The 12,531-nt window shown below is 43.6% G+C and overlaps 1 protein-coding gene across 1 annotated transcript; it reads left to right on the top strand.

The window, feature by feature from the left end:
• Positions 1 to 3,173: 3,173 nt before the first annotated feature.
• On the top strand, positions 3,174 to 12,012 carry arhgap35b (Rho GTPase activating protein 35b). Its single transcript, XM_030747069.1, has 7 exons — positions 3,174 to 3,838; positions 5,573 to 9,478; positions 9,642 to 9,783; positions 10,200 to 10,277; positions 10,446 to 10,577; positions 10,785 to 10,890; positions 10,987 to 12,012. Exons 2-7 carry the CDS (start codon positions 5,765 to 5,767, stop codon positions 11,396 to 11,398), a joined length of 4,584 nt encoding a protein of 1,527 aa, XP_030602929.1. The 5' UTR covers positions 3,174 to 3,838; positions 5,573 to 5,764; the 3' UTR covers positions 11,399 to 12,012.
• Positions 12,013 to 12,531: the final 519 nt, after the last annotated feature.

Here is a 12,531-nt window from a genome sequence, read left to right as displayed (position 1 = left end):
TGTACTGCAACACAATTTTATTTAAAATGATGTTTTGCATTTTTGGGAAACTTAATGACTCTGCATTACCAGATCTTTCTAGTCTCTGCTTACTTTGGCACTTTACTGGGGGTGTTTGCAATGAACAGTATTTATGACAAATGTAAATAGTGCAGCTTATTTCAAACAAGTTAAATATTCCAGGAACCTAGCAAAGAGTTAAGTCAGCATTGCCTGGGGGAGGTGGCTGTGTTAAGTGGGCATGTGAGCTGAAAGTGCAAAACAGCTCCACCACTGAAGTGACATGATCTGGAGAAAGGTTAAATATAGTTAACGCATGGAGTCTAGGTCTGACCTTCAGTCTCAGTTAGGATCAAGAGCAGGGCAGCTTCCCGGATTTTTAAAACAGGATGGCATGGGGAAAAGCAAAAACAAGACAGCGAAGACCCACAGGAAATCAGAATGTTTAATTACAAATAAACTGATTAAATAATAAAAGTGTAGAAAATGGCGTAGAAAACACTGAGAACAATTTTCAGGTTCATGTGCAGCCCTGTGTCCTATTAAAAATTTATTACATAGAGAGTGGTTCTGCACAAGAATTTGAACATAATTTTGTGTTGGGCAAATGATTTGAAAACACATCAGATCTCAATGGGAAAAAAATCATGCTGGATATCTATACTGATACAGACTGGATAATGTGTTAGGAACTAAAGGACACCACATTGAAATGAAAATGATCAAACTACAGAGGGCTGAATTCAAGGCTAATCTATTTTACTGGAAAGTTCATTGCGGCAACTCAAAATGGTGCTCAGTAGTTTGTATGGCCCCCAAGTGTTTGTATGCATGTCTGACAACATCAGGGCACGCTCCTAATGAGACAATGGATGCTGTCCTGGGGGATCTCCTCCCAGATCTGGACCAGGGCATTTAGATTTAGGTCAGGTGAGTGTGGGGGCCAGTCAGTGGTATCAATTCCTTCATCCTCCAGGAACTGCCTGCATACTTTCACCACATGAGGCCGGGCATTGTCGTGTACCAGGAGGAACCCAACACGCACTGCACCAGCGTAGGGTCTGACAACGGGTATAAGGATTTCATCCTGATACCAAGAGGAAGTCAGGGTGCCATTGCCTAGTGTGTAGAGATCTGTGGATATACCTCCCCAGACCATCACTGACCCACCACCAAACTGGTCATGCTGGATGATGTTACAGGCAGCGTAACGTTCTCCACGGCTTCTCCATACCGTTTCATGTCTGTCACATGTGCTCAGGGTGAACCAGCTCCCTAGAGTAACTGCCTGTCTCCTGGAAGTCTTCTTTAGCACAGTCAATGATCTCCTTCTGATGCCGATTATAGAGGTCCAGGTACTCTGACTCTTCAAGCCACTGACAGAACTCTTCATTCACGATAAAGCTTCAGGCTTCCTCCCAAGATTTACCAGGTGTGATGAAGGGAGAGGAAGCCAACTTCTTCTTCAGCAAACCTTTTCCTGTTTTGGGGGTTGTCTCATTGTTCTTCCTTCAGTGCACCTGTTGTTAATTAACACCAAAGCAGCTAAAACTGATTAACAACCCCCTCTGCTACTTAACTGACCAGATCAATATCCCAGAAGCTTAATTTTTTGAGCAGTGTATGTTAAATTTGAACTTTATTGAATAGTCAAGTACATGTACAAAGTTACATTCCTACTGGTCCTATCCATGCTCTCATCCAGTTATGTTGTGCATTGTGATATTAACAGTACTCTAGTTCAATGGTATTTTTGGGGGGAGGGGGGTGGGAACTTAGACTTGCAGCAGACGCTGGCCTGCACACACAAACAGGAGAATAAGCTGAATTTTGTATAAACACAGAAAAACCACAGAACCATGTCAAATAAAGAAGTATTAATTTAAAATATGGCCTGCTTGAAATACCTGCACATATAACAATAAGACAGCAGTGTCTGCACAGACCAGAGTGCAGGCACACTCAAACAAACCTTTCCACAACTGTGAAAGTCAATCCACAGCAGATTATCGTTTATTTGTTCATTAGTCTGATTTTTATTTAACTTAGACTTTTTTACTTTCACATCTGTTTATTTTTGGTCATTTCCATTATGAGTTTGCTAGTTTCAGTTCAGGTTTTACTGTGTGATAATAATATTTAGTTCCAGTTTAGGTTTTATTAAATACATTTAAACTTTAACTTGCATTCTTATTAAAATGTAGGAGTTATTGTGTCATGGACAAGATTTTAAAAATTCCGAATAGGTAGTAAAATATAAACACAATACTTCATGTCATAAAGGCATTTTAAGACACACACACACAAAAAAAACACACACACACACTGAAGAAAGACTAAAACTAAGGGCATCACCTCTATATTTTTTATTTTAATTAGTTTTGTGAGTACAGAACATAATTTCAGTTAGTTCTCATGTATTTGATTTATTTAATGTGATGGTGTGAACATGGCATGGGTTCACTGTGTTACAAAAATAATACAGGTGTGAAAAACCACTTTAATTGGCTTATATGAAGCTAATACCTAAGTAACCCAAACTTACTGATGTTGTATACTTCCAAAACTACAATGAAATAAAAATATGTAAAGTACATTTTTGTTAAGGTAACATTTTAATTTGTGTTTGTATTGGTATTTGCTTGTGTTGTATTTAAAAAGTAAAATGAGTGCATTTTGAAATGGGTATGCAATGTTAGCTTTTCCAAAAGGTTTGCCTTACTGTGACAGCTAGACTCATACAAAAAATATTTACAAAAATTTACTAACCAGTAGTACATTACGTTATGGTTTATATAGTTAAAAGTCTTCACTTAAGAGTGGGTTATCCTTATATAAACAGACTTTATGCTCTGGCTGAAGGTTTCAATCTTCAAGCTAGCTTACAACAACTTTGTGTAGCATTGTTGCAAGCTCATTACAAAACAGTTACCTGACATTAAACCAGAGTTAGACACACAAAGTTCGTAGAAGATGCAGCCGCACTCTTTATGCAGTCTACTGCTAAACGATTTACTTCAAATAGCCACGCTCCGGCGACTGTTGAAGAAATGTGGCGTTACTCGGACTGTGGATACCGAGGAATCGATTACTTCAGAGTAACGAGCTCCGCAGCAGTGTGGCGAGCTAGCAGCAGAGAGCACTGACCTGCTGCAGTTGTGTGAGGGCGCCGCTGGGTGAGTCCCTCTCTTCGCTCCCTCCGTCTCCACAGCTCCGTTTTCCCAAAGAAAAGAAGAGGAGAACTAGGTCCGGGGAGGAGGGCCGCCGCCATTATCGGAAAGCTGACAGAAATACCACTTTCACACACGCAATCTGCTCATAAATTGATCGGGACATGAGCGGTTTGTGTCGCAGCAGAAGGCATTTCTTAAGCGAAACACCGCCGGCGATTGCATCAAACTCACCCTTTTCTTCGTGTGCGCGACCGGCCCAGCATTATGTGGGCACAACAATGGACAGAATAATTATTGGAAAAGCAACGTGGTGAACCGGGGAGAAGACGACTAAGCAGATTTTTTTATACGTCTGAATTTCGCACGGGGGAAAGGCGTTGCAAGAGCAAAAATCGGATTGTTCTATTGTTCGGGATATTTATTTCTTGCCTTTCCCGTGTTTAATTTCACTCAAAACAGTAGTGCAAAACACGAGAAATCCAGACATGGGTGAAGAATATTGTATTCAGATGAGCTCATCGCACAAATTGTAGTGATATCGGTATTATGTGTGAATAGTTCCGACCCACGGTGTATTCTGCGGCTGCTTATGCACATCAGGCGGCGAGGGCTGCGGCAAGAGCTGGCCTGACAGATGCGGGAGGAGAAAGGGGAGAAATGCAATGGTATGTATCCTACGTGCTCCCTCTTCTTTATTGGCTATTTCCTAGCGAAGCTGCCGAGTGCTACACCCTGAGACAGCTGGGTAAATAAATTCCCGTTAAAGATTGTCTGTAGGAGTGCAGGAGGTAGGCTATCCGGCTCTCGGCGCTGCCATTTCATTATGTAGACAGCAGGCCTGGCGTGGTCACCCCTCTCTGTGCACCCTCAAGCCCATGTTAACTGTTAATCCTTTGCAGAGCATGTAAGGGTACACAATCTTTATCATTAACAAAATAAATAAGTAGGTTGTGTGAAGAAAATTGATTAAAAGGGCGCTTTAGTAAGCTGTTTTGTTGATAGCGTTTTGGCAAGGCATGCTGGCTGTTTTTTTTTTTTTCTTTCTCATTTGCAAAGAACTTGTCTGTTCATTGGGTATCAGGCCTAGCTCAGCTGAGCCCTGTGGACTGCCCATGGTTGCTATTGACCTCACCACGAATCTGCGTCTAATGCGTGGTCATGTTCATATGGCAGGTTAAATATTTCTTTATGACCCTGTAAATTCATCTTTTTTTTTTTTATTTTTTTTTTTTTTTTTTGGCAGGATGTTTCACTCCAGGGAATATAATTACACATTAATGAGACTCTGTATACGGTTTATTTTTTGCACCTTTACATTATCTGCTGACAGTTATAGCAGAATTGGATCAGTGCTATGATAATGGAAGCATTAGTCATTGCCATAAAATTGGCAGTAACATTAAGTGTGAGCAAGTTCATTGTCCTTTGGCATTGACGGTAGGTGTGAGCGAGTCTGTCAATAAGCTCTTCATTCATTTTGTTAGAGACGATGCAGCTGGTAGCTACTGTTTCCTTTAGGCTGAAGAATGTTGACTGAGGCGCTTTCACCATAGTCATTTTAATGCTTGTCACCCTGCTCACTGATCAGCTGAGGTTGTCATTTAAGAAAAGCACCACTCCCAACATGTTTCCCCTGGGATTAATTTCATCTTTTGATCCTCATTAGATGTCTCACAGGAATTCTGGAGATCAGTGAAACCACTACTGAAATAAGTTGATTAATAAATTTGTCAGTAGATGAAAGATTATTCAAGAGTTTCGATGAAGCACAATCAAGTACGAGATTTCCTCAAAGAGAATAATAGTTGGAAATTTCACCACAAAGTTAATGAAATGTGCAAAAATGAGATTTTTTGAGATTGTATTTGGCCCCTAAAGGGGACTGTATCACTGGTATTCCTGTTATTCTGTCTGTTTTCATTATGCTTTGCTGGTGGCAGGATATGATGCCGGTGTGTGTATATAATATTAATGCAGCGATTTCAGACAAATTAGAATCAATTAAAAATCATGAGAACCAGTATTGGTTGGTGTTATGCATTCTTCACGGCATTTACCATTGAAAGGGTTCATCAGTCCTTGTCAAACAAAGGGAATAACCACAAAATAGATTAGAATGTGCCTTTGTTATTATTACGGATGGATCTGTTATTAAGAAGGATAGAAATAATAAAAGGCCTTATTCAAGCTGACAAGTAGATTTTTACATCTTAAAGTAGCATAATGATATTTTCTTTTTTTATTATAGTTGCTTAAGGGGAAGAAGGGCTGGTATTTGCCCTATTATTCTCTTTCACAGTGTTTTGTTTTCCTCCTTTAATTCAAAATGAGTTTTTGGTTGAATGCTTAGTTTGTCTGATTTCTTTTTTGTTTGTTCTTTTTTTTTCTTCTTTTGGCAGGATCTGATTCATGCAAGGAGTGAATGAAAGAACCCTCTGCTCATATCACTGCGCTGCTCTCTATTATAATTTAAGCCCGGCAGACAAAAGAGAAATCTGATCTCCTTTGTGGATCAGCAACTTTATGGACAAACATTCAAGTGAACTCCTTCATACAGTGCCTGTTTAAGGCAGGATGAGTGTCAGCAGGCTATGATGGCCAAAAAGCAAGATGCGCGGTCGCCCATTTACAACCTCATTGTGGTGGGTTTGTCAGGAACAGAGAAAGAGAAGGGGCAGTGTGGGGTTGGCAAGTCCTGCTTATGTAATAGGTTTGTGCGACCCAGTGCTGATGACTTCTACTTGGATCACACGTCTGTACTAAGCACCAGCGACTTTGGGGGTCGAGTGGTTAATAATGATCACTTCCTGTTTTGGGGGGAGGTGTCACGGGTTCTCGAGGAGGGGCCTGAGTGCAGGATGCATGTTGTGGAGCAAACAGAATTCATTGATGACCAGACGTTTCAGCCACACCGTAGCACTGCTATGCAGCCCTATATCAAACGGGCAGCAGCCACCAAGCTGGCCTCAGCAGAGAAGCTCATGTACTTCTGTACAGATCAGCTGGGTCTGGAGCAAGACTTTGAGCAAAAACAAATGCCAGAGGGCAAACTGCAGGTTGATGGCTTCCTCCTTTGTGTCGATGTGAGCCGCGGTATGAACCGTAACTTTGACGACCAGCTGAAATTTGTCACAAACCTGTACGGTCAGCTGAGCAAGACTAAGAAGCCCATCGTCCTGGTTCTCACCAAATGCGATGAAGGAGTAGAGCGCTACATCAAAGATGCACATACCTTTGCTATCACAAAAAAGAGTCTACCAGTAGTTGAAACATCAGCACGTTCAAATATAAATGTGGACCTCGCCTTCCTCACTTTGGTTCAGCTTATTGACAAGAGCAGGGGCAAGCCCAAGATCATTCCTTACTTTGAGGCCCTAAAGCTCCAGAGTCAGCAGATCGCTTCTGCCAAGGATCGCTATGAATGGCTAATCAACCGTATAGTAAAGAATCACAACGAAACCTGGTTAAACACCAGTCGACGCATGAACAACTCCCCGGAGTACAAAGAATATGTCTTCTTGGAGGGAACGGCTAAATGCAAGAAGCTTTTTCAACAGCATGTCTACCGTCTGAAGCAGGAACATATTGAGAGGCGTCGAAAAATATACTTAAGCACTCTGCCTTTAGCACTTAGTTCTTTAGTGCCTGACCTGGATGAGATAGATCAGCTCAGCTGGTCTGGGGTACAGAAAGTCCTCGAGTCCAAGCAGCACTTCACTCACTGGTTTGTTGTTCTGGAGGACTCACCATGGGAGGATACATCTCACATCGATAACATGGAAGATGAGCGAATCCCATCGGACCTGTTGGAGACTGCTGAAGCAGAAGAAATCTTTAATGCTCATCTGGAACATCTGCGCAATGAGTGCAAACGGGCAGAGATGAGACAGGAGTTTAAACAGAAATTGGCTTCCTCTCCCTTCGTTACACCTGGTAAACCTTGGGAGGAGGCCCGAAGCTTCATCATGAATGAAGAGTTCTACCAGTGGCTTGAAGAGCCAGAGTACCTGGACCTCTATAATCGGCATCAGAAGGAGATCATTGACCGTGCTAAAGAAGACTTCCAGGAACTTTTGCTGGAGTACTCTGAGCTTTTTTATGAGCTTGAAGTGGATGCTAAACCCAGCAAGGAGAAGATGGGGGCAATTCAAGAGGTTTTGGGGGAGGAGCAGAGGTTCAAGGCACTACAAAAGCTTCCTGCTGAAAGAGATGCTTTGGTATTAAAGCATATCCACTTTGTCTATCACCCAACGAAGGAGACCTGCCCTAGCAGTCCCCACTGCGTAGACTCTAAGATTGAACAACTGTTAGCTTCACGTTTCCCCTCGCATTACCCCTTTTTTGATGTGAAAGCTCATTTTGGGGACACCAAAGCCGACAGAATAAACCTTGTTATACTAGGGAAGGATGGACTGGCCAGAGAATTTGCCAATGAGATTAGGGCTCTCTGCACAAATGATGACTGGTATGTGTTAGATGGGAAGATGTATGAGTTGACGCTACGACCTATCGATGGAAATGTACGTCTTCCGGTTAATTCCTTCTACACCCCCACTTTCACCCCTCATGGATGTTTGTGTTTGTATAATTCAAAAGAATCACTCTCCTATGTGGTTGAAAGCCTTGAGCGACTTAGGGAGTCAACTCTAGGCCGAAGGGATAGCCAGCTGGCACAACTGCCAACATCACTGCTTTTAGTCACTAAACGAGGTGTAGGATCATATGTTGATATAGGTGGAGACACTGCCTTAAACTTGATAACACAGGGGCAGCAGGTTGCAAGGAGACTGCAGTGTAGCTTTTTAGACCCTGCTTCCCCTGGTGTGGGCTATGGCCATAATATCAGTGAGACCCAAATAAACCAGGTGCTGAGGGGCCTTCTGGATATTAGGAGGAGCACGTCTTTTAGTAGCAGCTCCCCACCCCTCCTCCCTGAGCCTCCAGGTCTCCGAGACACTCAGCCAGTCCCGGAGGCGGACCTTCGCATTGTCATGTGCTTAATGTGTGGAGACCCCTATGACACTGAGCAGCTCCTGTCCCCTTTCTTAATGCATCAGCACTGCAGACCCATGTCTAATAGTGGCACCTCAGTATTGCTGGAGCAGACCGTTGGTGGACACAAGCTGGCTATAGAGCTCTCTTTGCTCTCATACCATGCCTCCTTCACTTTGAGGAAGAGCAGGTTAGTACACGGCTACATTGCAGTGTATTCAGTCACCCGAAAAGCCTCTCTGGAGACCCTTTGTGCATTCTTGTGCGAGGTGCAGGACATCATCCCAATTCAGCTGTTGGCGGTGGGAGATAGCCAGGCAGAGCTCACTGACAGCGACTATGCCTGTGAACAGCTGATCCAGGGGGAGGAACTAGCCCATGAGATTGAGGGTCGTTTCAGCAGTGTGGTTTGTGGATCTGGAGGGGTGGTGGGAGGCCTCCACAGGATAGAAATGTTCCATCCTTTTCTGATGGAGGTAGTAGAGAAACGCAACATTGTGGAGGCCACGCACATGTACGATAATGTTGCTGAAGCATGTACCAATGAAAATGTCTACTCCCCACGCTGCAGTTCTCCTAGTCCTGTCACTATGTACCTGGATTCAGAGGATGATGTAGAACCGTCTCCACCATACTATGATGGCACACTCACTTCTCACAGTAGCGGCTTCAACATGCCTGACTTAGATTCCAGTGACATCTCGGTCATATCTGATATCAGGGACTTTGAGAACAAACTGAACAACAAAGTACCCCCTCAAGTGAGAGTTAAACCAGGCGTCACTTTTGACTTCCGGAAAGTGAGCCGTAACCCGTATATCGACACACTAGGTCATCGGCGTTCCTTGCCCTCTGCTGTTACCTGGGTTCCCAGCGGCGATGTAGGATACGATCCCTCAGACTACGCCGAACCCATTGACGCTGTTTCAAAACCCCGCCCTAGCAACGAAGAGATCATCTACTCAGTACCACATGACAGCACACAAGGAAAAATCATCACCATCCGCAACTCCAACAGGATGCACTCCAATGGAAACGGCTCAGACAGCGAAGCAGACAGCAGCTCTCTGGAGCGAAGGAGGAAGTTCTCAGCAGTTGGCGTGAAGCCTCGTCTTTACCGTGACCGCTCTAAGCGGTTGGGCAAGTTCAGCAGCTTTCGCACAAGCTTCATAGGCAGCGATGATGAGATGGGAGCTCTTCCAAAGTCCAAAGAAGATGACTTTGGGACCCTTAAAGGTGAAAGTCTAGTAAATGAGGAAAGTGAAGACCCAAAGAAGAGGAACATTCTGAAGAGCCTACGACGGACAGCCAAGGTGTGCAGTATACCACTATTTTTAATTATTTTGTTGTTACTGTTTGTTTTTTTATTGTGAAAAGCTATTTTTCAAAATGTATAGCATCCAAATCAATTTAGTAAATGTGCATTTTGATGTAATTATCGGTTTGAGATGCTAAGAGTTCTGTCTCCACCCACAGAAAAGCAGACCAAAGCCCCGTCCAGCTATTCCCAAGCCCTTGGAGAGCAGTTACTTCGGGGTTCCCCTAGCGAGTACGGTATCCCCAGACAGACCAATCCCTCTCTTCATTGAAAAGTGTGTCCGCTTCATTGAGACAACAGGTAAGTGCTTTTTTTTTTGTGGTTAATTAATGGCTCATTCTGTGCTGCCGTCTTTTACGTGTATGCTAAATAGGGTTTCAAGTTTTCTTCAGAGAAATTCTCACTGTACTGATCATCTATCAGTTTTAATTCTGTAATTTTGGTAAATGTCTTTTATGAAATTTATTTTAGTGATTAATCAACTTAACATGCCTGTTGTCATATTTCCTAAACCTGTGCACCTGTTAATGACCGTAATGCGTTGTGAAATTAATACTAGGGCGTCTTTAATCTTCAGCATCTGTTTAATCTGCTGCATCTGTATTGGTGTGTTTGTTTGCAAAGGGGCTGATGAAGTGTTTGTGCTTTGCTTGTTTCCCACTGTGACACCCACCCACGTCTTTCCCCTTTTCTCTACTGTGCTCGTTTTCCCTCAGGCCTGAATACAGAGGGTTTGTACCGCGTAAGCGGCAACAAGTCAGAGATGGAAAGCATGCAGAGGCAGTTTGAACAGGGTGAGTTGCTCATCGTACTTTGTTTGAACCAGCTGTTTGACGGGTAATTATGTGCCTGCCTAATCAAAACATAAGCAGAATTACTGAAAGAAAGTGACATGGAACTCATTGTTCGTTCCTGATGTAAACTACTACTGACGGGCTTTAACTGTCATTCTCCTTGTGTAGACCACAGCTTAGACCTAGTGGAGAAAGACTTCTCCATAAACACTGTGGCTGGAGCCCTCAAAAGCTTCTTCTCTGAGCTGCCTGAGCCCCTGGTGCCTTGTGCTCTGCAGGTGGACCTACTGGATGCTTTCAGTAAGCAAACACTGCTGGGCTGGGAGGGTCTTTACTACAACATAAAAAGATTATTTCTTTAGAAAGGAACAGGGGAGGGAAGGTTTTGGCAGAGCTGTTCCATTTTAGGCTTGACAAACATTTTTCTGACGGTGTAGAGAGAACTTGTAGCTTTAAATCACCTTGAGTGATGAAGTCTCAAAAAAACTGTGTTTTGTGTTTGTTCAGAAATCAGTGACAGGGAACAGAGGCTGTATACCATGAAGGATGTCCTGAGGAGGTTCCCCAGGGAGAATTATGACGTCTTCAAATATGTAATGAGCCACTTACTCAAGTAAGTCCCCTGTTTACTGTTTAAATCACTGTCATGCATGGTTCATCTGCTTTTTTCCCCACTGTATGAGAATGAATCAATTCTGTGTTTTCCCAGGGTGAGCCAGCTGAGCAGGGTGAACTTGATGACCAGCGAAAACTTGTCCATCTGTTTCTGGCCCACCCTCATGAGGCCAGACTTCTCCACCATGGATGCTCTGACTGCCACACGCACCTACCAGACAATCATCGAGACCTTCATCCACCAGTGTGCATTCTTCTTCTACAACCAGCCCCTCCTCGACTCCCCCACCGGCCTAGCAGGCCACCCTGCCTCACCCACCACCACCCTCAGCGGGAGCTCTGCCTACTCTTGTTACCGCTCCTCTCCTCCCCACACCACCCCTCACTTCAGCCCTCTGCAGCAGTCCCCTCCCACCACCCCCCAGTCTCCCCTGCAGTCTCTGCTCCCTCCCCTCCACCAGCACCCCCACTCCCACCATTCCCCTGCTGAACAAGAGACACTGTGAGAGACAATGAAACCATGTGTGCCCATGATGATGCTGGACCTTATCACCAACACACACTAAAAAAAAAAAATAAAAAAAAAAGAGAGAAAAGATGTGCACTTGCGCATTACATTTTTGATCATGGACAACCTAGGTTATAAGGACTGAAGATGGAAAGTGTCTGAGAAACTTCCCCAACCTGCCATTTATATTCATATTTGTGTGCATCAGAACAGGCTACCATTATCAGTGAAGCTTCCTCTGCCCTCTGATCGCCTGGAATTGGATGTCAGGTCAGAAGAGGAGGACAGGGTCATTGCTACAACAAGCCTCTCGTCTGTAAGCAGCCACCACTTATCCTACGCTACAAAGAAATAGAAACCTCTATGCCAAGCTGGAAGAAATGACTTGTGGCCACCGTGTTTTTAGTAATGTGTAAAACTCTTTTAGTTTCTTTTTCTCTTGAAAGTACTGCCACTGGATTTATAGACTGGTCCTCTGTAGGTCCTTTGGGCAGCAGTTTGCTCCATATAGCAGAGTTTCCTCTGTGTCTGCCTTTTGGGTTTTTGTCATCAGCTCTACTTGAGGGGTCAGCATGGGGAGGGAGGGAAGGGATGGGGTGGGAGTAACACATCCAGGGATGCACTTTAATGATCACTGTTGGATTTTTTTTTTTCCCCCTCATAAGGGTTTTTTTTTTTTTTTTTTTTTTTTTTTTTACATACTGTTTGTTTTCTTGTGTGTTTTTTAATTTCACAGCTCAAACAGCCATACCCATTGCCTCGACAGAGCTCTGGCAGTTCAAACTTTGTTTACATCAGACTTGTTTTTGTATCCACAAACTTATCTGAAGCACTTTTTTATAGTGTAGTGTTAAATATGAAGAAATGCCGCACGGTTGAATTGTTCATATTGTTTGTTTAGTGGTCGAGTGTGGCATCAGTGCAGGCTTGTGAAACAAGATCCGTTTGTAAAAGTGGATCCGGGGGTCCCATTTTAGGTCGGTGGGAAATCCGAATCCACTGGTGTTCCTCATTCATCCAGCCATGTGAAGAAATAGTTTCGTTTGTCCTCTTTCTAGCTGTTGGTTGATCAGAGTGGGTGTTTAGGGTGGGGTTTAGTTCACTTACGGCATTCGAATATCAGACAAGACT

Source organism: Archocentrus centrarchus, chromosome 14 (assembly GCF_007364275.1).
Source record: "Archocentrus centrarchus isolate MPI-CPG fArcCen1 chromosome 14, fArcCen1, whole genome shotgun sequence".
NCBI classification, from domain to species: Eukaryota; Metazoa; Chordata; class Actinopteri; order Cichliformes; family Cichlidae; genus Archocentrus; species Archocentrus centrarchus.
This window is presented reverse-complemented; position numbering and strand designations above follow the sequence as displayed.